This window comes from Myotis yumanensis, unplaced genomic scaffold (genome assembly GCF_028538775.1).
Source record: "Myotis yumanensis isolate MYYU_CA2020_CCGP unplaced genomic scaffold, mMyoYum1.0.hap1 SCAF_14, whole genome shotgun sequence".
In the NCBI taxonomy this organism is placed as follows: Eukaryota; Metazoa; Chordata; class Mammalia; order Chiroptera; family Vespertilionidae; genus Myotis; species Myotis yumanensis.
The window spans coordinates 3,705,080-3,729,496 of NW_027223765.1; the positions used below are offsets into that span (position 1 = coordinate 3,705,080).

The 24,417-nt window shown below is 51.7% G+C and overlaps 1 protein-coding gene across 4 annotated transcripts in view; it reads right to left on the reverse strand.

Moving 5' to 3' along the window:
* CNTN4 (contactin 4) overlaps positions 1 to 24,417 on the reverse strand; it is a 402,844-nt gene that overhangs the window by 34,199 nt on the left and 344,228 nt on the right. For all 4 annotated transcript variants that reach the window (XM_070391426.1, XM_070391423.1, XM_070391424.1 and 1 more), the window contains 3 exons: positions 20,353 to 20,489; positions 18,536 to 18,665; positions 14,217 to 14,367 (listed from right to left, as the gene is read on the reverse strand). In XM_070391426.1, coding sequence (XP_070247527.1) covers positions 14,217 to 14,367; positions 18,536 to 18,665; positions 20,353 to 20,489 — 418 coding nt within the window. The remainder of the gene's footprint in view (positions 1 to 14,216; positions 14,368 to 18,535; positions 18,666 to 20,352; positions 20,490 to 24,417) is intronic.

Consider the following 24,417-nt stretch of genomic DNA (forward strand, 5'->3'; position numbering starts at 1 on the left):
CCTCCTCGCTGCTATTTACCACCCACTTTGTAAGTTTACAGCGTCTTTTCTTGTTGTTGTTGTTAATCTCACCTGAGGATATTTTTCCATTGATTTTTAGAGAGTGGAAAGGAGGGAGGGAGAGAGACACAAAGAGAGAAACATCTATTGGTTGCCTCCCACACAAGCCCCAACCAGGGCCGGGGATCGACCCTGCAACCCAGGTATGTGCCCTTGACTGGAATTGAACCGGGGACCCTTCATTCCGCAGGCCGATGCTCTATCCACTGAGCCACACCGGCTAGGGCTTCACAGCATCTTAGTCCCGCTGCAGTCGGAATGCCCTGCCATTCCCCAGGTCCCCGTGGATGAAGAAACCCCTAAAAGCTACTGGAAAGTGAAGTTCCCAGGGATGCTAAAACCTGAGAGGAACCATTTTCCTTTTGTGAAATTAAGCATAAAATTTACTTTTAGAATAGAAGTTGTGCCTTTGCACTTTTCCATGGTGTCTTTCTCCAGGCGACGCGCTCCCAGGTTCCCACGGCTACCAAATGACTTACTCCAAGCCCTCCAGAATCCCACATTGTTTTTAGGTTACGGGTACAAGCTGGCCTAGTTTGGAAAATGTTTGGCGAATGTACATTATGGTGTGCTGGGCTCCCGGCCAACTCATGTGACATCACCGAATCACTTCCAGGTCATTCACCAGAGTCACCCGTCGGAGGACAGGGAATGAAGGACAAGCACAGGCGTGTATGTTTATGTGAAAAGCCTGCCTGGAAAGAGGCTGTTGCAACACGCCTTTGAGTTTCTCTATCCATCGAGCTGTTCGTGGGCCATCCTGTGCCCGTGGGGCCACGGGCATCTCAGAATAAGCCCAGAATCATTAGCTATGAAGAGATCGTCCTCTTGCTCATCTCTGCAGCCTCTCCGATGATCAGATAAGGGAACCCAAAGTCCTTTGGTCTTGGCCTGCTCCGTGTAGCCGGGGCGGCATCAGGCCACGGGCGTTCCTGGGCACCTGCCGCGTGAGAGGCTCCGGATGCGAGAGGAAAGCAGCCGCGCTGCTCTGGTCACGGGGCCCTTGTGGCGTGGATGTGGCCGGCTCACCTGTTGCACCTGGTGAATGGATGCGTCGGGGAGGTGACGTGCACCCGGGTGGAAGGTGGGACCATCACTCTTCGGGAGGTGAGGGACCCCAAGTTAAACTCTCAGCTGTGTCATGAACGAGTGTTGAGTGAAAGAGAAATTTTAAGCTTTCTAAACCTTGGTTTCCTCATCAATAAATGAAGCATTGGGCCCGGCCGGCCGTGGCTCAGTGATTGAGTGTCGACCTATGAACCAGGAGGTCACGGTTTGATTCCCTGTCAGGGCACACGCCTGGGTTGCCGGCTTGATCCCCAATAGGGGGCGTGCAGGAGGCCGCCGATCCATGTTTCTCTCTCTCCCTCTCCCTTCCTCTCTGGAATCAATACAAATATACTTAAAAAATACATGAAGCACTGAGTCACTTTAGGGACTTAAACAGCTTAACTGACAAGCAGGTGCTTTGAGCACTGAGCGTGCTGGGTTGCCCCAGGCTGGTGTTCCTGTGATGAGCCCGGGATCTCTGGGTCCTTTCTCCAAGTCTGGTCCCTGGACCAGCGGTGCTGGGATGCCCGGGGGCTGCTAGGAAATGCAGGATCCCGGGCCCCAGCTCAGATGTTCTGAGTCAGAATTTTTATCTGAGAAACACTCCTCGATATTTGTATACTCCTCAAAGTCAGAGACGCGCTGAGCCACATAGGAGCGGACTTGGACTTGCCATGCGAGTCATCCGGTTCTCAGAGGGCAGTGCATGGGAGAATCGATACAGTCACTAAGCCAATTTAGTGGGAAAGAAATATAATTGGAAGACTGATTTATTCCCAGGGGCTGCTCCTCACTAACCGATGGCCCGAGACAACACGGCAGCCCGCTCCAACCGTCCTGTGAAGAATCAGCGGCCACCTTCCCTGTGTCCTCGCCCCGAGAGCCACCGTGGGCCCTTCAGCTTCCATCCCCCAAGTCCCACCCTCCCACCCATTCCCGTGTGCTCCCGTTAGCGGCATTTCTGTCCATCGCCACCGAAGAATGTGGACACGTTCGCCCTGGGAAACAAAGGCCTTGGGGGGCCGGGGACCATGGGGACAGGAGAGGGCAGCCTTCCAATATTTAGAAAAATGTTTGAGAAATAAGCTGGGATTTCTCCTGCACCACACCAGGGAGCTGGCTTCCAATGAAACGACAAAACCCTGTTTATGGATAAACATTTTGATAAAAATTCCCTAAGGGGTACAATTCTCCACGACAGGCATGAGCTTCTTGCTTTCTTTTTTTAAAAAAAATTGATTTTAGAAAGAGCAAGGGGTGGGAGGGAGAGAGAGAGAGAGCGAGCAATGTGAGAGAGAAATATGGATCAGTTTCCTCCCACATGCGCCCCAACTGGGGATCGAACCCACAACCTTTTGGTATACGGGACGATGCTCCACCCAACTGAGCCACCGGCCAGGGCAGCATGTTTCTTTCACTGGAGGCATTTCCAGCACGAGAGAGCTGGACGGGCTAGCTTTTCTTGGAGGGCATTTATGAATCAGAAGGATGCCTAACTGATGTTTAAGGTCCAGACACCCGATAACTCCCAAGGTCCCAGTGACACCTCGCACGTAGTAACTTACATTTTCAAAGGTAATTGTCTCTGGCATGTTTCTGCCAGTACATGCCCCCCGAGCTGGAACAGACTCTGAAGAAATAGGCCCCGTGTTTTATAGGAGGTGCCACTAAAGGCAGGGAGACAAAGATTTCCAGTATCAAATAGACTGAAAACGTTAGAGCATGTTTTCTAGGCCAGTTTCTCTTTAGAAAAGGTTTCTCAAAGGTTATTCTGTGCAGATGGCTTTGTTTCCACCCTCAAAGCATGACGCTGCAGCTCAACCACCGTCTGGCCGCTTCGTTCTCTCCAGGCCTCGCTGACAGCACTGCAAAGGGTAGCAACAGCCTGTGTCTCCCCAGCCATCAAACAGAGCTGCTCTGCGTGGCCAAGAGGGTGGCCATGTTCTATTGTTGAGGAGGTTTGGTTCAGGGATGGGTACATCATCTCCAGCGGGAATTCAGTAACACTTTATAAAGTAGGCACTGAGGCAAATAAAAATATTTTTATGTTTGTGTAAGCCATGCATGCTGTCAAGGGTGGTCACTTGCGATACTGAAGCTATTTCTATAGTTGCTGAAAAACTACTGTGGAAGACACTGTCCATTGTATTGTTTGAAGATGTGCATCAGCTAGCTATCACTGCATAACAAATACCCCCCCCCCCCCCCCCCCCTTGCAAAGCTCCGTTGCTTAAGTGACAAGCATTTCTTTGGTTTACATGCTAAGAGTTGGCTGGGGCGCCAGGTGTAACTGGGCCATGTGTCTCTTCCTTATCCAGCAGGCTTCCTGGACCTTGTTTGTATGGTGGTGACAGGTCTTGAAAAGCATCCAGGGAAAGCTCCAGTGTGCAAGCACTTTTGCAGCAGTCACGTGCATACATTTTGCTAACATTCCACTGGCCAAAGCAAGTCCCACGGCCAAGCTCAGGGTCAAGGTGGGAGAGCACTGACAAAGGGCATGGGTCTAGGTAAGTTAAAAATATAATCAATCTGCTTCTGGATTCAAGGAATGAAGTTAATTTATAATTTAATATCAGAAGAAAGTCATCACTTTTCAATACTATTTTCAGGTAATGAATTTTACTGGCTCACTGATTTCCCTTTTGGCTTGCGATACTAGGAAGCTCAAAATATTAATATGTATTTAGTTAAATTATTATTAATGTATTAAAGGCCCAGTGCACGAAATTTTGCACTCAGGGGCAGGGGGGCCCTCAGCCTGGCCTGCACCCTCTTGCAGTCCGGGAGCCCTTGGGGGATGTCCGACTGCAGCTTAGGCCCACTCCCCTATGGGTGCGCACTAACCGCCAGGTGGCAGCTCCTTCATTGAGCGTCTGCCCCCTGGTGGTCAGTGTGCATCATAGCGACTGGTTGTTCTGCTGTTCGGTCAATATGCATATTAGCCTTTTATTATATATAGTATGTTTTCCTCTTCTTCTACATGGTCTAAATGTTCTACTTTAATAATCTGATTGTCTATATCTTGTATTTTAAGCTGCCTCAAGTATTTTTTGTTCTTGTTTTTGAGAGAGCTAGATGAACAAAAAATACTTATATGTAGTTAAGGTTAAGAGAGAGAGGTTCTGTGTTTTAAAGGGCCATCGATCCTTATTACAAATGACATTCTCCTAGTTCTACCGTGAACCAAAGTGACAGGTGTACGCCTCAACCCGTTTTTCAAGGAATTATCTCAAACCAATTTCCTCTCAGGATGGAGCCTTGAACAACCTCCACAGGTTCAAAAAGAGAAACCTTTTATAATTCAGAGCCTACACCTCCAAAGGTGACAGATGCAAAGAAAATTCAGCTGAAAATGAAGCTCTTCATTTCATTTCGAAATATCTTCTTCTGAGGGTATCAGGAGACACATTTCAAAGGCCTTTGAAGGCAGAGCCGCAGAGGTGCGTGACCGGGTCCGGGGCACGGTGCCCGAGCCTGGGCTGTTGCATTTGATATACTCACTTGAAACATTTTCATGGAAGTTGTACCAAAGTTAAATAGAACCAGAAAGTTACTTAAGCTGGTTTAACATTTCCCATTTATATCCTCTCCACTGACAGCAAACTCTCAAAGCTGGTGAGAGAAAAGAATTCATAGGTGGGAGGTGTCTTTGGAGGAATTTCTCTCTGGAAGAAGCTAGAGGATTTGTACAGATCCCAAAGTATTTCTGATGAGCCCAAGATTTCTTTTTGATAAATCAGTCACTCAGAAATAAACAGGATGGGTCTGAAGATAAAGGACCAGTTCTTCCCATGACCTGTGTGATGGGCTAGGCATCCAATCTACTGGGGAGGACATGATTTATATTAAAACTAGAAGCCTGGTGCACAAAATTCATGCATAGGTATGTTCCCTAGGCCTGGCCAGTGATCAGGGCTGATTGGGACCTTCTGGTTCCTGGCCAGGGCCTCCCTTCCCTGGCTGCTGGCCGGGGTCTTCCATCATTCCATGCCGCCCCTGGTGGTCAGCGCACGTTATAGCGAGTGATTGGTCTCCTAGTTGAACTCCCGAGGGGACGACTTGCATATTAGGCTTTTATATCTATAATAATAAGAGCATAATATGCTAATTAGACTGGACGACCTTCAGGACAAAGCTTGCAAGGGAAGCCGGTGCCGGCAACCAGGGGAAGGAAGGCCCACTCTTGCATGAATTTTGTGCATTGGGCCTCTAGTATATAGATAATGAGAAGATTGTGGATGCCAAATCTGAAAACCCAGGGAGTGTTCCTCAATGCTGTGTACAAGATCTGTGCAGAGGGATAAATGTGACACAGCTTCTAGCCGAGTCACAACCAGCCTGAAGAATTCGCAAACCCTCGTGTGGCCCTGAGGACGGGTCCCATCACATTGAAACAGGATTGGGTATTTAGACTCACCCGAGGATATTTCCCCATTAATTTTTTAGAGAAAGTGGAAGGGAGGAAGGGAGACACAGAGAGAGAAACATCAATGTGGGAGAGACACATTGATTGGTTGCCTCCTGCATGTGTCCTGACCAGCCTGCAACTGAGGTATGTGCCCTTGACCGGAATAGAAACCGGGACCCTTTAGTCAGCGGGCTGATGCTCTGTCCACTGAGCCAAACCGGCTAGAGCTGGGCTTATTTATTCTTAGAAAACTGGCTCTAAAATTGTTGTCTAGGGTGTAGGCATAGCACTTGACAATGAGGTTGCTGCAGAATAGCATGTGAACGAGTGAGCTGATGGACTGATGACCCCATTAATCAGCGAGTTCCCTCAATAGCCTACCGAGCTCGCCTGCGTCCCTCTCTTGTCACTGAGAGGAAGGGCAGGTTCTGTATTGAGGTTGAAACACTTCATGCCCAGGATGGAGCTCAAAGACCCAGGCAGATGTTGAATATTCTGTTCTAGAGTTTGGAGAGGAACCTGGCTGGAAACATACAGTTGGACTACGGACGAGGTGCAGGTAAGACACCTCCGAAGAGGGGACAGACAGACAAGAAGCCAAACACTGGCCCTGGCTCAGCTGGGAGGCTGCAGAGACAGGGATCCAAGCGACACACCTGAGGAGGAGGGGCCGGCGCCGGAGGAAAACCAGGGTCTTGGACGAGAGTCACAATGGGAGGCTGAGGAACGCGTCCTGGTCAACGTGACCTTCACTGAAGGTCACGGACTGTAACACCTGTGGCTTCGGGGTGGGGGGAGGCTTCTGGTCAGGGCTGCCCAGTCGATGGTGGCACTTTTCAAAGATATGGGGGCACAGTGCGGACACGTGGAGGGGAGGGGAGGAAGTGGGAGCAGAGCTGGACACGCTGAGTCTGAGATCACATGGGACCTCAAAGTGATGGAGTTTTGCTACAAAACTATCCTAAACAGGCAAATGAATTCATTAGAAGGAAAAGGAAAGCCTTTTGTCCCAGAGCTTTTGGATTTCAAGACACAAATCCGGGATTGAGGGCAGGGAAGGGGTTCAGGGGGCCTGGTGCATGATGGGGAGTCAAGAGACTCGCTTCCCCGTCTCTGCTCCCTGTTACCTGGCCCGCTTCCCTCCAAGTCCCGATACCACGGAGGCCACAGAGAGCAGCAGGCGCCCTGCCCAGGCCCTGCCTGTGTTCTGTCCGCTTTCACGAGGTTCAGCACCCCCCCAACACCCCCCCCCCCCCCGCCACAGGCTCTGGGGGCTTTATCGAGGGTAGGTTTGCAGGTGTCAGAGGGTGTCACATGACCAATGCAATGGGTCCAACGGGAACACGGCCGCCAGCCCCAGCCCCAGCTCAGGGAGGGAACAGCCACCTGGAGTTTCTAGGTCAGGAGCCTCTCACACAGCCGCACCGAGCGCCTTCTGTCGGGACGAGTTTAATTAAGACGACAGATGTCACTACTGCGCGGTCCTAGTGGGCCCGGCTTAATTGGACACTCCTTCACCCGCTGTGCCGGGTACAGACCAGTCCAGACACCCACTTCCCGAGCAGGAGGTCTTGTGTGCTTTCCCCCTGCAATTACATGGAATACGCAGCACACCAGGTGGGCATTCGCTACCAAGAGGCGGCTTTCAGGGCACTGGAGTTTCACATAAACGACGATGTTCGGATAGGACCGTTTCCTGGTGTCAAAGGCAGGTGGAATGTTTGGCTTCAGGAGCAAAGACAGGCTGAGAAGCACGCAGGAGAAACGGCGAGAAAAGCTCACGGTGGCCAGGGGGTGGGGGGGGTGGTGGTGGTGGGGGGGGGCGGGGAATGAAGCCCGGTGTTTATAATGGAAGAGGCTTTGGCGTTCAGATGTTAAAATCATCTGGAAAGAGGGATGATTGACAAGCTGCCACCGCGTCTGCATGACAGAGGAACAGAGACCAAGAGAGAGGAAAGCAGCGGGTATTAGCAGGGTCTCTGGGGAGACCGAGCACCGAGGTTCTGTTATTGAAGCCTCCTCGGGAAAAGGCAAAGGACCCCGAGCCGGTTGTCAGCAAATGGGGTCTCAGCCAGCCTCTCCCCGCGAGCCCGAGGGATTGATAACCCGCCTGTCCCCAAAACCGTCCCCCAAACTGTCCCGGTGCCACCAGGGCCAGAGCAGAGCTGGGGGCCACTGCCACTAGGGCCCCGCGGGGAAGACGACGGGTCAGGGGTGAGAGCAAGTTCTCACGACACGCTATCTGCTGTCCGTACACTTGAAAAGAGGCGCATTCATGATGCTATAGAGCAGGGGTCCTCAAACTGCGGCCCGCGGGCCACATGCGGCCCACCGAAAACATTTATCCGGCCCGCCGGGTGTTTTTGCCGCCGCTGTGTACATAGGAATTTGTTCATAGTTTTTTTTTAAACTATAGTCCGGCCCTCCAACGGTCTGAGGGACAGTGAACTGGCCCCCTGTTTAAAAAGTTTGAGGACCCCTGCTATAGAGACACAGTCCTTTTTCTTTTCTTTTTTCATACATATGTTTTCGCCCAGCCGCTCTGGCTCTGTGGTTGAGCGTCAACCTATGAACCAGGAGGCCATAGTTCGATTCCCAGTCAGGGCACAAGGCCAGGTTGTGGGCTCGATCCCCAGTGGGGCGTGCAGGAGGCAGCTGGTCAGTGATTCTCTCTCATCATTGATGTTTCTCCCTCCCTGAAATCAGTAAAAACATATTTAAAAAGAATAAAGCTTCGTCCAGCCCTAATACTCTTGCTCTGCAATCCTCTACAGCAAGCATGTCAAACTCGTGGCCCGCGGGCCGCATGCCTCTTGTACTTGGCCTGTGTTAGCCTTTGAGTTTGACATGCTTGCTCTACAGGGGAGCTATCCCCAAGGCCCTAACACACTCACACCAGGGAACACAATCTCTCCATGAAAGATACACATCCTCCGAGGAGACGGGGCCTCGGGACCCTCCGTGTAATACACTCCCCGCCTGGAGTGGAAAGAGAAGTGGAGGATGATTTCTGGCTAGAGCGACAAGAGGGAGATGAGGAAGCAGAGGTTCCTGGGGGAGGCTGGTGGCCATGCGCAGTCTGTGTCGGGTGCGGGGAGCCCCACTGCTCAGGCAGGATCTGGGGCTGCAGACGCACCCCGGGAGCTGTCAGCGTGGACAGTGTTTAAGCCGTGGGAGGAGCAGGGGCTGCCTGGGGCAGAGTGGAGGCAGGAGAGGGCAGAGGAGGCTAAGGGGGAGGAGGAAGATGCACTAAATGAGGATCCGGGGAAAGGGACGAGGCGGGGAGGCGGGCGATGAGGACACAGCAGGGCGCCCCGGGAGCCGCGTCCTTGAGAAAACGAGAAGGGTCAGCGTCGTTTTAAAGCTCGTTGTTTCTTCTGAGTCAGAACATATTGAATTCACCCGAAAGCATTTTCTTGGTGTTAAGAGCCGTCAGCCTCATTGCTTCGGTAACAACTTCACGCACCCTTCGGACACACCGTCTCTCCTGAATAAAAGGCTTCAGAGCAAATCGATTGCTGGAGAGGCGTGTGTGGCAGGGACGGAGGACACCAAAGGCGCCCGCCGAGTCCCACCCGCCTCCAATCGCATGGCCGGCTGCAGGGGGCCATCCAGGCGTCCTTCCTCACCCCACCCTCACCCAGGGCCACTTGAGGAGATTGTGGTCAAGGCCGTAGCCCACGAAACTCCTGGACCCCCTCTTCCAGGCTCACTTCTCCGTGCCTTTCCCACCCTCGCCTCCTCCCGCAGCCGGACGGACCATCCTCCTCCCAGTATCTGATCCCGGGTCCAGTACCCCCCCTGTCTCCTTGAGAACCCCCTCCCCTCCCCACACCTTTTACCGCCTTCTTTACCGGTGGATTTCCTCGGCTCCCAGTGCCCCAATGCCCTCCCTCCTAGTAAGATCCTTGCCACAGCGGGCGCTCCGGCCCAGGGCACCCCGTCTGTTCGCACAAAGTCTTCCCTGCACCAGCGGCCTATCTCCTAGCCTGCAGAGCTTCTGATCATCAAAAGTGCTTATTTCCAGGTTATTTCTTTAAAAAAATGTTTTTTCCTTTATTGATTTTTAGAGAGGGGGGAAGGGAGAGGGAGAGAGAAACATCCATGAGGTCAGCTGCCTCCTGCACGTCCCCTACTGGGGGTAGAGCCCGCAACCCGGGCCTGTGCCATGACTGGGGAACCAAACCAGTGACCTCTTGGTTCCTGGGTCGATGCTCAACCGCTGAGCCACGCCGAGGACGCTGCTGGACCCTGAGTCTCCCTCCCTGCGCGTCCCTCGTGCTGCCACATGCGTCCACGTGGACTGGATCGCCTTTATCCATGTGCGCAAATACTGCCGCCACAGCGGGAGTTTATAAAACCCCAGCAAGGAGGCCCTGTGATTTCCATCTTCCCTCTCCTTCTCCGACTGCATGAGACGGTTTATAATTTTTATAACCATCACATTAAAATGAACCCCCTGCGTACACACGGGTCGCTGTCTTGTTTTGCTGGTTTCACAGAAGCTGCGGGGAGAAGCTGCCTTTAGGTGGAGGACTCACTCAAACCCCGAGTATGAACTCTCAGCGCCTTTCCCTGCAGGCCCCAGGCAGAGCCCCCGCCGAGACCTCAGGAGCGAACAGGTGGGTCACCCCTGCCTGGGTCTGGCTGAGCGTCAGCCCCGACCATAACCCTCCACGCAGAGGCAGGACGGCTGTGGCTGCGGTGAGGCCTGGGTCTGCCGTCCTTACAAACATTTGGACACAGACCTTCCTGAGCCCTGCTGCACCTGCCCTGCGGGGCCTTGGAGCCATCCCTCTGATCCGGGGCTCTGGGACAGACGACGGAGGTCGGGGTGGAGTGGGGGGATCCGGGGCTGGATGTGGAGCGCAGGGCGGCTGCCTCTGTGTCCCCGTGAGCAGGCATACAATGAAATGACAGCGCTCTGGGACGCAGGGCCAGGTTCCAGCTGAGCAGGATGCCGGCTGCCTGCAGGCTGTGTGGCCTCTGAGGCAGGCTTCCCATTATTATGGAGAAGAACGGCTTCTAATTATTGCAATAACGTCATTGCTCCCAGGGCACAATTCCTAACAAGAGACTGCAGGGAGTGAGGGGATCCAGGAGCAAAGACAGGACAGGAGCTCCAGGCGAGAAGCCCAGCGCCCGAAGCGGTCATTCTCCTGCCCACCTCGCTCCGCGGGCCTCGGGCAAATACTGCGGCCACGGGGCTCCGCCTGGCAGAGGCCCCCAGCCCGGCTGTCAGCCTGGAACGCCCCGCAGGCTCGGGCAGCCCTGCGCTGGGATTTCCCTCCTTGTACTACACGGATGTCACCCCCTCCGAAGGCCTCTGGGATGCCAGGCAAATTACAGCCACGGTTTAATTTCACTGCGGAATCGGACTCCAGTGCCTGTGGATGAGGCACCGAACGTTACTCCTATCTGGGTCGCATGTTCTCACACGTTAGACGCGATCTGATTGTACTGCAGGGATCGGGCGAGCCTGGGCGTGGACTTCCGCCTGGGAGATGCCGTGGATACCTCACCGGGCCTGGACACTGTCCCCTCGGCCTGGAGTGCTCGGGTCGAGGTTCCCGACCCAGGGCCTTCCTCAGCTGTTTGGATGGGGAGCACCCGGTGCTCGCTGGTCCCCGGACCTCCCTGCTCCCGGGGTGACCCCCACTTGGTCGTGGTGTAGAATTCTCTCCACACTTTTTTGGATTCAATTTGCTAATATTTTGTTGAGGATTTTTGCACTGAGGTTCTTTTAGAGCCGGTGGGGGACCTTTCATCTGCCCAGGGCCACACAAAATTACCCACTTAGAAATCAGCCTGCCGTATCGGTCAACATTTCATTCCCTCCCCCTCCACCCCCCATGCCTTGGCAGGGCCAGGCCACGTGACTTCTCGGGCCTTATACGGCCGGTGGGCCGGAAGTTCCCCGCCCCTGATTTAGATCTTTGGCTTAAATAGATAAGGCCAGTGTGAATATGATTTCAATTTCTAAAGGCTTGACAAACCCAACATAAAAAATATATTTTAAAAATAGTTCCCGTGTGAACATTAAACCAGTATTTCTGAATATGCATACACCAAGATAAATACAATATCACCTATGCTTAAATAAGATAAAACCTTATTAACTATGGCAATGTTGTATCTTCATTTCTTGTAAACTCATTGGTGAGCAGTTGTTCAGTGAAAATTGAAATTAAGTATCACTTAAGAGTAGCATTTGTCCAAGTCTTTCAAAATATAGACTTTAGGGATCAGAAGGTTTTGTTTCACCAACACTCTGTTTATACCAGTATTTTGTACTTAAGAGAGTAATACTTTTTTTTAAGTCAAATGTTAAAGACTTGCCTCTTGAGTTTTAAAATTCTTAACATTTCAAAAACAATGTGGGCTAACAAGTCAGTAAACTAGAAGCTATAACTAAACCACGCCGTCAAAGAATGTTGCCTTTTGTGTTGGTCTAACAATTTCAATTTTTTCCTAAAACAGGGATTTTAAGCTTTTTCAAGAGCGAATGCTATGGGGGACTGCTTTGCTCACTCACCCACTTAATTAGGGGTCTCCTGTGTCAGAGTAAAAATGAGAAAAACAGCAGAATTTCTCTGCCAATGAGGAAATAACGGTAAAATCTCTCCCGTTTCTCACCCTTCCCAGGAATCACAAGACGTGCGATTAGCTTGTCTTTCTCAGACGTTAAAACCAGGCGCGTCCTTGGTCCAGGGGTGTGTGGTCCATAGCGTGCAAACAGTAACACACAAAACTTAGCTGCTGACATTTAAAAATTAAAGTAGTTCAAATGAAAGTCCAGATGTCTAGCTTTTCTTAAACAGTGAGAGGAAGAGAACCCCATATGCACCTCTCTGTGACATCTACCAGCCCTGGAGTCATTCACAGGCCCAGCATTAATGTGTCCGCTCCACATGCCCTGACACAGCCAGGCTGTGTGTGTGTGGGGGGGGGGGGGGGGGGGGAGGGGAGGGGAGGGGGGCAGGGGCAGCGCCCTGGGAACACGGCACCCCATGGTGGGGAGAATGGGCGTCAATGCTGGTGCTCTGGGTCCTGCTGGGGAACTGCAGCATCAGGTGGTAACCAGCAAGACTTGAGCAGTGACGGGCGCTTTCCTGGGTTGACATGTATCTTTAGTGCCAGAGAAACAATGAGGCAATATCTGAGCCCTATTAATCAAATCAGGAGGAGAAAAAACGCCACTCAGGGGAGACAGCAGAGAGAGGGACATCACGTGGTAGGAACAATCAATGAAATCCACTTATCAAATAGATTTCTCCGTATTGATACACCATTTTCCGAAGGCCATGGAATGGACTCGTAGCAATGGTTAAGTTAAGCGGAGGCAGCAGTCATGGCTACAGTTCCGAATGTTAGCTCCTGTCTTTTCTTCTAGGCAAATGGTGAGACTGTATTTCCCTGCTGGGTTGAACTTGGGCAAAACCATACTGTTTTCTTGACATAACAGAAGCCAGAAAGGAATGTATATTATGAACCTAAAATGTGTGTGAATACACCGTATCAGGTATGTTTGCAAAATCATTAATAAGGATAACACCACCAGTGCAATGATCTAATTTGCATATGCAAATCCAAAGGTGCCCGGGTGCAAAGGGTAGATGCACTCAGCGTTTTACAGGCTTCCCCATTGCATCCTTGAGTCCCTGACCTTTAGCATCAATTAAAACTATTATGGATGCAGCTGGTAAGTGTTATCTTATGGGTAACCCTTGCATAATCACCATTTCCAACAGACTGAGTAGATTTCAGAAAGGGGAGGTACATTTTATAGGAATAACAGATAAGGAAACATCTTAGAGATGCCTGCCATTTGCTGATATGAGTAATTGTCATCTGACCTAAAACCTCATGTTGTATAAACGACATGCATTCTAAATGTAGTTCAAGTATAAGAAACACACAGGTGAAGAATTTAAAAATTAGTTAAAACCCTGTTGTTTCAAAAAGTTGTGATTAAAATCAAAACCACGTCATCTGTAGAAGTGTTCCAGGATTAGCGATACTACCTTCAAAAAAAGGAGAGGCTAACAGGAGACATAACATCCGCGGCCAAATATTTGAGGGGGTGTCATAGCAAAGAAGAACTGCATTGATTCGTTCATGCAAAAGGAAGAAGGATGGAGAAAGGTGGGGAATTCTACCAAAAGAACTTTTAGGCTAAAATTCGGCGAGAGAATCTGGGCTGCTCATCTCTGGACATCGCATGCTGACTCTCCATGCAGGAGGGCTTCGAAGACTTTGTTTTTTTTTTTTTTTGATCCTCCCCCGAGTATATTTTTTCCATTGACTTTTAGAGAGAAAGGAAGGGAGAAACGAAGGGGAGGGGGAGAGTGAGAGAGACATCAATGTGAGAGAGACACATCCATTGGTTGCCTTGCCACACCTACCCCAACTGGGGCTGTGGATGGAACCTGCAACCCAAGTAGGTGCCCTTGATCAGGAATGGGACCCGTGACCCCTCGGTGTGCGGGCCGACACTCTAACCACTGAGCAACATGGGCCAGGGCGTGGACTGTTGACATCAAAGATGATAAAGACCACCCTCTTCCCAAGCTTCAGTTCCCTGATTATCACTTAGTCTGTGAACACCAGACAGTGAATGGCCCCTTCTAGAACCACTAAGAAGGGACCAAAACGTGACTACAGGCCAATCAAGTATTAAAATATGTCAAGACAGTACCTCTCACTTTCTCTCAGCACGGCCCGTCCTTTCTTCCAGGTGTAGATGGGTTTTGGAGACGCTTTGGGCTTGCACTCAATGACGACGTCGCCGCCCACTTTGACAAGAGTTACCCTTTTTAAGAGGGTTCTTGAAAAATCTGGGCCTGCAGCTGGAAGAGAAGATAGCAAACAGATCTTTTTTTTAAAATACAGTTTTATTGATTTCAGAGAGGAAGGGAGAGGGAGAGAGAAACATCAATGATGAAAGAGAATCATTGATTGGCTGCCTCCTGCAAGCCCCACACTGGGGGTCGAGCCCGCAACCTGGGCATGTGCCCTGACTGGGAAGGGAACTGTGACCTCCTGGTTCATAGGTCGATGCTCAATCACTGAGCCACGCTGGCCGGGTGAGGGATCTTTAACAAAATTCCATGTTCAGGGAAAGAGGAACTAGTGGGTCCTAGAGCCAGTGAAGCCTGACCCCTCGCTGGAGGCAGAAATGACAACACTGACGCTGTCCGACTTCAGGTGCATCACGGGAGGCGGGCCCTTTGGAAAAGACGATGATGCTGGAACAATAGGAGGCAGCAGGACAAGAGCAAGACCGACATGGACGGACAGACGCCATGAAAGGAGCCGAGGCGTGAGCAAGACCGACATGGACGGACAGACTCCATGAAAGGAGCGGAGGCGTGAGCCTGCGGGAGCCGAGCCGGGCTGTGAGGACGGGACACGGAGGACATCGCTCATTTATCGGGTCGCCAGCTCCTGGCATTGAACACACACACACCCTGGAGAGAGAGAAGGAGGCGATGCACGAGGCATTTCTCTGACTGTGCAGGCGGGAGCGTCCCCTCGGGTTCGCCGGCTGCCCCTGCTCTGGCCCAGGCTCTGAGCGTGTCTCCACTGGAGAACAAGCGGAAAGGCCTGTGTCACCCCCGCTGTGAGCTGCTCCTTAGAAACCAGGGCTTTGTCCAGCCCCCACCACGACTGCCCAATACAAGGCTGCCTCTGGAGGGGAGGGGGAACTGTGACTCGCACTCAGAAAGCGCTGTTCCACGCCCACCGCCCATGTCTAAGAAATTCACTCCTGCCACGCCAGGTCTCCGGTGTGTGGACATAACATGAAAGAATCATTTCTTGTCTAAAACAAAAGATGCGTATCTGTATCCTCGTGAAGGGGAGAGAAAAGACGCCTTTCTGAGAAGCCTCCTTTGCTTCGGCGTTAACTGCATGCACATGTCCTAGGGCCCTGGTGAGCAGGGATTCCTCTCCACGAAGCTTAATCCTAACCCATCTCCAAGCCTTGCCCCCGCAGGGACCCGATGTGACTGGAGATCAGTCTGAGCATGAGGTAGAAATACTAACCACCACCAACCAGGAGCCAGCCTGTGTGGGGGGGAGAATGGGTGTCCATGTCGGACATGTCCAACCATATGCTAATTTATTTAAAAAAATAAGCACGTTCCAGGGGAAGCAAGTTAAAACCTTATGAGTGTGCTTGTTGTGAAAAAAAAAAAATCTTCCGTAATTTCCCGGAAGGAAATGCTGCCGGAAGGTCCCTTTTTCACGGGGATGCTGTGGACACAGGGCCTGGTCTTACAACGTGAAGGAGAAAGGAAGGACATGGATCAGCAGGCAGCCGGGGTCTCAGTCTGTGCACCTCGGACGCACGAGGGCGTCCCTGACGCGGAGGTGATGCTACGCAAGTGCAGCTAACAAGGAGTGTGAACACAGATGCTCCTGCTGTAATGAGGGAAACACATTCCTGGTATGATCACAGCCACAGCCTAAAAACATGCAGGGTTAGGAAAGAGAGGGTCAGGGCCGACCTACTTGATACTCATGTACCAAGAACACCAACCAAATCAATAGCCATCCTAGTAGTATTAGCAGGAGGAACAAGACAAGTTACATTCCTAACAGATAAATGCAGAGCTTGTGCGTATGTGCGTGCGCATGTGTGCATGCATGTGCGTGCGTGCATGCATGTGTGCGTGTGTGCATGCATGTGCAGACAGCTTGATGGAAGGGGGAGAAGGAAGGATTGAGATTGCTAAACTGAAGGATGTGCAAACTGCAGGAAGACTAGAGGGAAGATCCCGCAAGCCCAGCCAAGCTGAGCCAGAGCAGGGTGTGGGGCAAGCTGGACCACGGTCGGGTGTTTGCGTGGCCAGCGGTGTGGGTGAGTGACTGGGCTCTGTACTGGAAGCTGCAGCAGGGAGACAGGTGAGAAACGCCCGCACCCAGTGAGCTCACTTGCAGCACAGAAAGGTTCTTGTGGCAAAGACTCATTCTCATCCTTTTAAAAAAAAATATATTTTTATTGACTTCAGAGAGGAAGAGAGAAGGAGAGAGAAAGAGAAACATCATGATGAGAGAGAATGATGGATCGGCTGCCCCCTGCAGGCCCCCGACTGGGGACCCAGCCCGTAACCTGGGCATGTGCCCTGGCTGGGAATTGAACTGTGACCTCCTGGTTCATAGGTCAACGCTCAACCGCTGAGCCACGCCGGGCAGGCTCATTCTCAGTAAACACCTGAATTGACATAATAATGTAAAAAAAATGAAGTCTCTAGAGGTTTTTTAAAAAAGGGTATTTTGCGAAATAGAGTTGCAATAAACTCCCTTCTTAAAACTCTATTTCTCTACACACATATATTTTCATAGCTGTAGGCCGACATTGTTCATCTGTTCCGGAGGAATTCTGCATTGCATTCTGAAATGAGTTTACATAAATCAAACTGTGTGTGTGTGTGTGTATGTGAAAAAACAATATTCTGCTTTTATGGGATTTGAAATAACATCGTATCAGCCCCACGGGAGGCAGAAGGCACACGTGCCCATTTCCGAAGCATCCGCACTGCACTGTGGGCGTGGCCACTGTCCCCAGGACATGTGCCTGGAGACAAGGCCGGCCTTGAGTATCTGGTACTAATAGACATGGAATTCTCAATGCAAACCTTTCTCCTTTGCTTTCTTAATTGGCTCCCGTCACTTCTATTGTGACCGAACTCCTGCCCGCCTCCCAGGCGAAATGGTTAGGTCAGTTTGGGATGCTTGGCCATGGGTGGCTTCTCACATCCGCCGGCTGCTGACCCTCTGTGTGCACCTGAGAGGTCCGTAAGCTCCTGGGGTGACACTTTGTCCTGCCTGGACCCTGTACTGGTTCTGATTCCCAGACATGGACCCGAGAGGCTGGAAGGAACAGCACAAGGAGCCTGCTTGCTCCGTGTGACGGTCACAGAGGAGGTATGACCGCTACGGGAAGGTCCCAGGAGGACTTTGTCAGAACCCAACCTGCTGGCACTTAAAAATGACCGCACCTGCCCAGCCGCAGTGGCTCAGTGGTTGAGCGCTGACCTATGAACCAGGGGGTCCCGGTTCGGTTCCCAGTCAGGGCACATGCCCGGGTTGCGGGCTGCATCCCCAGGGTACGGAGCACATCGCATTCCTCTGTAAACTGGCTCCAGGAGCCGAGGGATCCAGCGAAGACACAGATGAGCACTTGAGAAAGTCCCTGTGAAATAGCTCGGAGCTCAGCCTTAATGTTTTTCTAATTTGTGAGCCAATCATCTGGATAAAAGCCAAATTGCTCAGATAATTGCTCGAGCCCGTACCTCCCTTGAATTGGCCCTGATGGTACCTGAGCTTCCCGCAGGGTAAGATTCTTCCCAACCTCTCCACCCGCTGTGGGAGAGTCCCCACGATGCTGAACCCGGAGACAGAAAGCCCTTGGGGCACAGCTACCTGGGTTCCATCGCACGGTCCTGGCAAAGTCAGGTCATAGTCATGGGGCCACAGAGAAGGGACCCCCTGCAATTAGGGGCAGCTCCTCCCTTGTCCAATTCAGGTGCCTGTTATGACCAGGTCAGCGGGACCACGCGACCAAGCATCTTGGCCTAGCTCAGCCCGTCCTCTGGAGAGAGCCCTGGTGGTGTCCCCCCCACCCCCACATACAATCATTTTTTAAAATATATTTTTATTGATTTCAGAGAGGAAAAGAGAGGGAGAGAGAGATAGAAATATCAACAATGAGAATCATTGATCGGCTGCCTCCTGCTGGGGCTCAAGCCTGCAACTTGGGCATGTGCCCTGACTGGAATCGAACCCAGGACCCTTCAGTCTACAGACCGATGCTCTATCCACTGAGCCAAACCAGCGAGGGCTCCTCTGGGAGTTTGTAGAACGTGTTCCTTGTTCCTCCAGCACCATCATCTATCTCAAGCCTCCTTTGACAGGGGGTCTTGCATGGAACATTTTGCTGGGCAGAGCCCAGGTTCACTTAGTGACTTGACCAATTTTTATTTATTTTTCCTGCCCCGAGTGAGGACTTACCTATGACGCTCAGCTCGGCGCTGGAGAAGACGGCCCCGTGCCTGTTCTCGGCAACACACTGGTACATGCCGGCGTCCGCCAGGCTCACCCCGGTGATGTTGAGCGAGCCTTGCTCGATGTGAACTCTGTCCTGTGGAAGGCAAGAGGGAGACGGACGGTGACCTTCGACAGCCGGGACCCTGAGGCCATTTGGCTACATGTGACATCAAAGGGCCTGAATGGGAAGAAAATAGCCACCTTCAAGCAATTTTCATAACGCGATGTATTTATCGGGCAGCTAACTGTGGGGCAGGTCAGAGGGTGAACCAACAACTCATACATCAACCAGAAGATGGGGTTTAAATGGTAGGCCCCTCTGGAGTCCTCACTGATTTAATAGCGAACGCATTCAGACACTTAACGTTTGAAATGCATTTTCAAAATACATTTTTATTGATTTCAGAGGGAAAGGGAGAGGGATAGAGAGACAGAAACATCAATGATGAGAGAGAATCACTGATTGGCTGCCTCCTGTACGCCCCCTACTGGGGATCAAGCCTACAACCCAGGCATGTGCCCTGACTGGGAATCAAAACCTGACCTCCTGGTTCATAGGTCGACACTCAACTACTGAGCCACGCCGGCCAGGCTATCTGCTTGTTTTCAAAATATCTTATTTATTATGTACATGATTCCTTCATTTATCTCTTTGAGCATTATACATAGACATTCCTATTTCTTTGTTGGACTCTTAGGTCAGTTATCTTTCTAAAAAATGTTTTTTTGCATATGATTTGGAATACTTGTTTGCTGGCTTGTTCTTAACAGGTTAAGCGCCATGTCAGTCACCGGTGACTGACACTATACTTTCCGTCTGGACCTCGTCAGTCTCTGGCCGCCAGCAATATCGGTGAAATCGGATCGTGGGCTAAACGGAAAGGAAGACAAAACAGGCTTGGCTCTTAACGCGTTAAAAGGCGTTATTTTGGTTTGTTTGGCTTTTCCCTAAAGTAGCAGTTTTGTGGCTGTTATGACTTCTCTGAGCCCTGACCTGCGGAGACACGGGGGCTACTGAAGTTCCTGTCCCAGGGCCGGGGCTGGGGTGGCCCAGTGCTGTCCACCCCTCTTTCTGGCTACGGACTACAATTCCCAGAACCCCTTGCAGCTAGAGGTAACCATATATCTAAGAGTCCTACTAAGCCAGGCAGCTTATTGGCTGCCTGTGCCACTGGGTGGCAGTAGGTGTGTGGGGGTGTCTACACCCCAAGCCTTAGCTCTAAAATTATTGTCTCCAGGGAGGAATTTTCACACCTGAGCCCCCCGTCCCCACCGCCTGCTCCCAGGCCTGCAGGCCGGAGCCTCCAGCCGCCATCACTTGCAGAGTTCACTCCATGTGGCACGAGAGGTGCAGAGCTCATGTTTCTTTGCCCTTTCTGCGTGCTGGGGGCAGAGGGGGCGTCTGCCCAGTGAAACCACTGCACCCTGCTGTGCAGAAGTCTCCCCAGAGGGGTGCGAGACAGCACTGACAGGGGATCTGGATGCCTGGGGCCCACTCACTGTGCCCCGCACACTGATCTCTCTCTCCGCACAAATTCGCCCCAAAGGCCGTCTGCATGGCTTCCAAAGGCAGAGCCAGGGACGTTCACGTGGGAGGACCACGCTCTAGTCTAGACGCCGACGAGCCGGCCGCAGGGCCTGCTCACCAAGTGCATTCACGTGCACGTGTTTCACTGTTAATGGCAACTGGTTGCGTATTATTTTGGAAATGATTCATCCTTTCCCTGTTTCCATAGCAACAGGGCCACCTTAGACATGACTGGTAGTCGCCGATTGCTTACCTGAGCGAACAGTGGCTCCCCGTTCTTCAGCCACCTGTACGTGGGCCGGGGCCTCCCGCTGGCTCTGCACTCCCAGGAGACACTGTCCTCGATGGCCACGTGGATGTCGCTTATTTTTTGAATCCAATTGGGTTGAGCTGTAGCCGTTTAGAAAGCAAAGATGGGCATTCAGTGTCTGCTCAATTTATTTTAAAACATTTAAAAAATATATGTTTTTATTGATTTTTAGAGAGAAAGGAAAGGAGAGGGATAGAGAGTTGGAAACATTGATCAGGTGCCTCCTACTGGGAATTGAGCCCGAAACCTGGGCTGACCAGGAATTGAGCCGTGACTTCCTGGTTCATAAGTTGATGCTCAACCATGGAGCCACGGCAGGACGGGCTGTATCTTACTTGCTTGATAACAAACAAAACTAGGAGACCACGGGACACGTTCCTTAGCCAGCACGGTGTCCAGGGGCCTGAATGAATGCCTTCTCCCTTTGCCACCGAGAAGCAGTCTCAAAGAGGAGTCATGTGTTCTGCACTCAAGGGTTTCAAAGAGGAGACACAGTTTACCAATCCTCCGCTGATGGAGCCGCGCTGCCTGGGAGGCGAGGCTGGGAGGGTCAGCTCTCAGAGAAAGTATGACACCAACCCCACTGACTTGAATGCAGAGCCGAGACCTTCCTCCCTGATGAGCCCTATGTCTGCTGCCCCGTGTCCGCTGCCGGCCATGCAGAGGCAGCCCCAGAGCAGCCGCCTTCTCAGCTCTGCTGGGAGCACGGCGGGGGTGGGGTGGCCCGATGGGCTGATGGCCATGGTGGGCTGGTTTCACTTCCACCTGCTGGATGCCGACCCCTCACAGAGCCCAGGAAAGCAAAGCAATGGAGAAAGTTCTAGAAAGCTGTGTGGACTATTAACAACAAAGCCGGGCTTTTCAAAGAGAGCGAGGAGGGAAAAAATGTACCCTCTGAAGCAATGTCAAGACCAAGCTCAAAAAGCAAACATGGAGACCATGTGCAGAGACAAGAGATTTCAGGACAATTGGGCTCATTCCTTGCTTTCCTTCAAAAACACAGAGCGCTGGGGGCCAAACCTTGCCATCCGAGGGGGGAGTGGGCCGGGGAGGGAGGGCAGGCAGGGTTTTGCAAAGACCTTACAAAGTTCTCATTCCTTGAACCCACAGAGGGCTGCCCTACCCTCTCTAGTAGGGTCATGTGTTCTGCACTCAGCATGGCCAGGGGTGAACCTGACGAGGGGGCGGGGGTGGTGAAGGATTAAAGAAGACAGACAAGAGAATAAAGCTGGGGCTGGGTGGGACGAGAGACAGTGCCACAGCCTGCAAGCTGAGTTCCTTATTTTATAGCCAGATTCCAGGAGGCAAAGTAAGGGTGTGGTCAAGACGTTTACAATGTTCTCGAGGGTTTGAATCTACTCAATTACATGCACCTGATCAAGCTTTGTTTACTTGCTGCACCTCTGCAGCCCACATCACTCAGCCACGTGGGACCACAGGTTTGGACCATAAGGTCAAGCTCACAACCATAGCCTTTGGCTATAATTATTCTGGGAGGGCTTTGCCCTCCAAACTGGGACCTGCACGTGGCTTTGCCACAAGAGGACGGTGTCCTCTTATTAGTCTGAGGCTTGAATCTGTCCAAACACTGTAGCCGCTCTCCACAGTCACGGAGGTCAAGGGGCGTGGCAGGAGTGCTCAGTGGTCATCCATGCAGGCCCAGGGGAAGCCAACAATCAAGGCAGCCTTTGTAAGACATCCTCAGGCACGTCTTTGATTTGGAAGTGAAATTAACTCACAGAAGCCCAATTTGCAAGGATAAAAACATTTTCCTTTAGAAGGGCATGTCTGGACACGGGCCCGGGGAGATGGGGAATGAAACAGCATCTTACATAAGCGGCAAAGAATGAGATAATCTTCCTTTTAACACACCGAGTGCAGCGTGACGGGGCAAAGGCCCACGCGGCTGCCGCCGCCGCTCAGAGTGGATGAGTCACATCTCTGCGGGGAGTTTTTGGAGCTAAAGTTCTGGGCTGATGGAAATCTTTCCTCTCTCTCTCTCTCATGCCTTCAGGTCACCCAATTCTAAGCCCATGGATAACAAAGAGTCCATTTCAGAGCCTGGCAGAAAGCACGGCTTGCTTCCCTTTTTTATGATGCAGGTGGGCCCATGGTGTTTATCCCTGCTGGTCTGGACTGTTCTAGAACTCCAGGCCTGAACACCGTCTCTGAGGAAGGCCTGAGCTGGATGGCTCAGCACTATTATTTCAGAAGGAAGGTAGAGTCTAAATTCTGGGCAATGCAGGGGGATCCCACATATTACATAGAATTCAACACCCCCACCCATGAGAACAGAACCACGCTTTGGGCCAGCGATCACCAATCTTTTGGACCTCACGGGCCACTGGTTGACGATCGCTGCTTTGGGCGGTGCATGCTCTTTCTGGGTGTGAAGTGGAAGAATCTCTCCTCTAAAACACCTGAGGTCTTAATCTCAAGCGACACCTTCAAATATAAGGTCCATGGTAGTGTTGAACTTGACCCCCTGACACTGTTCGTCTCCGGGACAGATGCACAATCCCTTCATTTCCATCTTTGGTTCAATCACGGCCTGGAAGGACCTACATCGATGCTTGCGTTTGGGTTCCAGCCGCTGGAATCGTGCGAGTTTCGAATCTGACACCCAGTTCTATTGACGATGAATGTTACATGAACTTAGTGGCCGAACAATCCCCAGGGCGATTTGGCTCCCTGATCCTCCAAACCAGGAATTTTTAATGGAAACAAATGCCAGCATGAGCCGTAGAACTTAGAAATTAAAAAATCTGCCCGGCCGGCATCGCTCACTGGTTGAGCGTCGACCTATGAATCAGGAGGTCACGGTTCGATTCCCGGTCAGGGCACATGCCCAGGTTGTGGGCTGGATCCCCAGTGTGGGGCGTGCAGGAGGCAGCAGAATCAATGAGTAATTCTCTCTCTTCATGGATGTTTCTCTTTCTCCCTCTCCTTCCTTTCTGAAATCAATAAAAAATTATATTAAAAAAAACCCCCAAAACATAACAACACTAGAAACTATTTTAACAAAAATCTAACGGGAAGGGCAGATGGGAGGGTGCGTTCACACTCGCATGACAGAGCTGACCCGCAGCCCTGCAGATCACATCCCCTAGGCTGCTCACACCGTGGAGAACAGGAATCAACTCCTGAGGCCTGGCGAATGTGCGTCAGACGTTCACTGGTTGCGGTTTTTTGAGCCCAAGGTAGTAACTTGGCTTCAGTTGACCATCTATAGGCAGGCGCTTCCCAAATCTTCACCCCGGCCTGGACTTCTTTTCTGTGGGCAGATCACTGCCCGGGTCCCGGGTGCCAGAGGGAAGCCGGTGCCGACAGCCAGGGGACGGAAGGCCTATTCTTGCACGATTTTTGTGCATCGGGCCTCTAGCGATGTTATAAATATCCACATGGCCCTTGGCAGGAAAATAACTCCCCACCCTGAACCATTCTTGCATAATAGCCGATCTATACATTCATTTCCAACACCCCGGACAGATGGGCTCAGGCGTGTTCCCGTTTGGCAGGGTGCCCCACCGAGTGAAATGCTTTTCTGGATCCCAAACAGATACACTGACAAGGTTCCACGTGGACTCCATTGACAACCACGTGCAGGAGGTTCTACATTCATGTAACAGCCGCGTCCGAGCGGATAACCTGAGTGGGACAGGCGCAGCCGCACGTAAGGCGTGTCCGGGGTGAGAGCTCTGTCCCGCTCCACTCCGATCAGGACGACACCGGGACCGTGTGCGTTCCCCCGTGTTCATGAAATCGCCACCAAGGAGGAGGAATGACCAAGGATTGACATGACCCCCAAATCAAAACCCAAAAGCGTAGAGCTTTACAAGAACATGAAAAATAAACTGGGAGGGGGAATGACACGTTTCCGGTGTCAGGTTTACAGCTGATGGTGGGAGGGAAAACAACCCCTTTGTGATGTGTTCACAGCAGCATCGCCCCAACACTTCAGCCTGATTTCTTCCTTGGCTTCATCAACATCCTCGCCCCACACCCCTG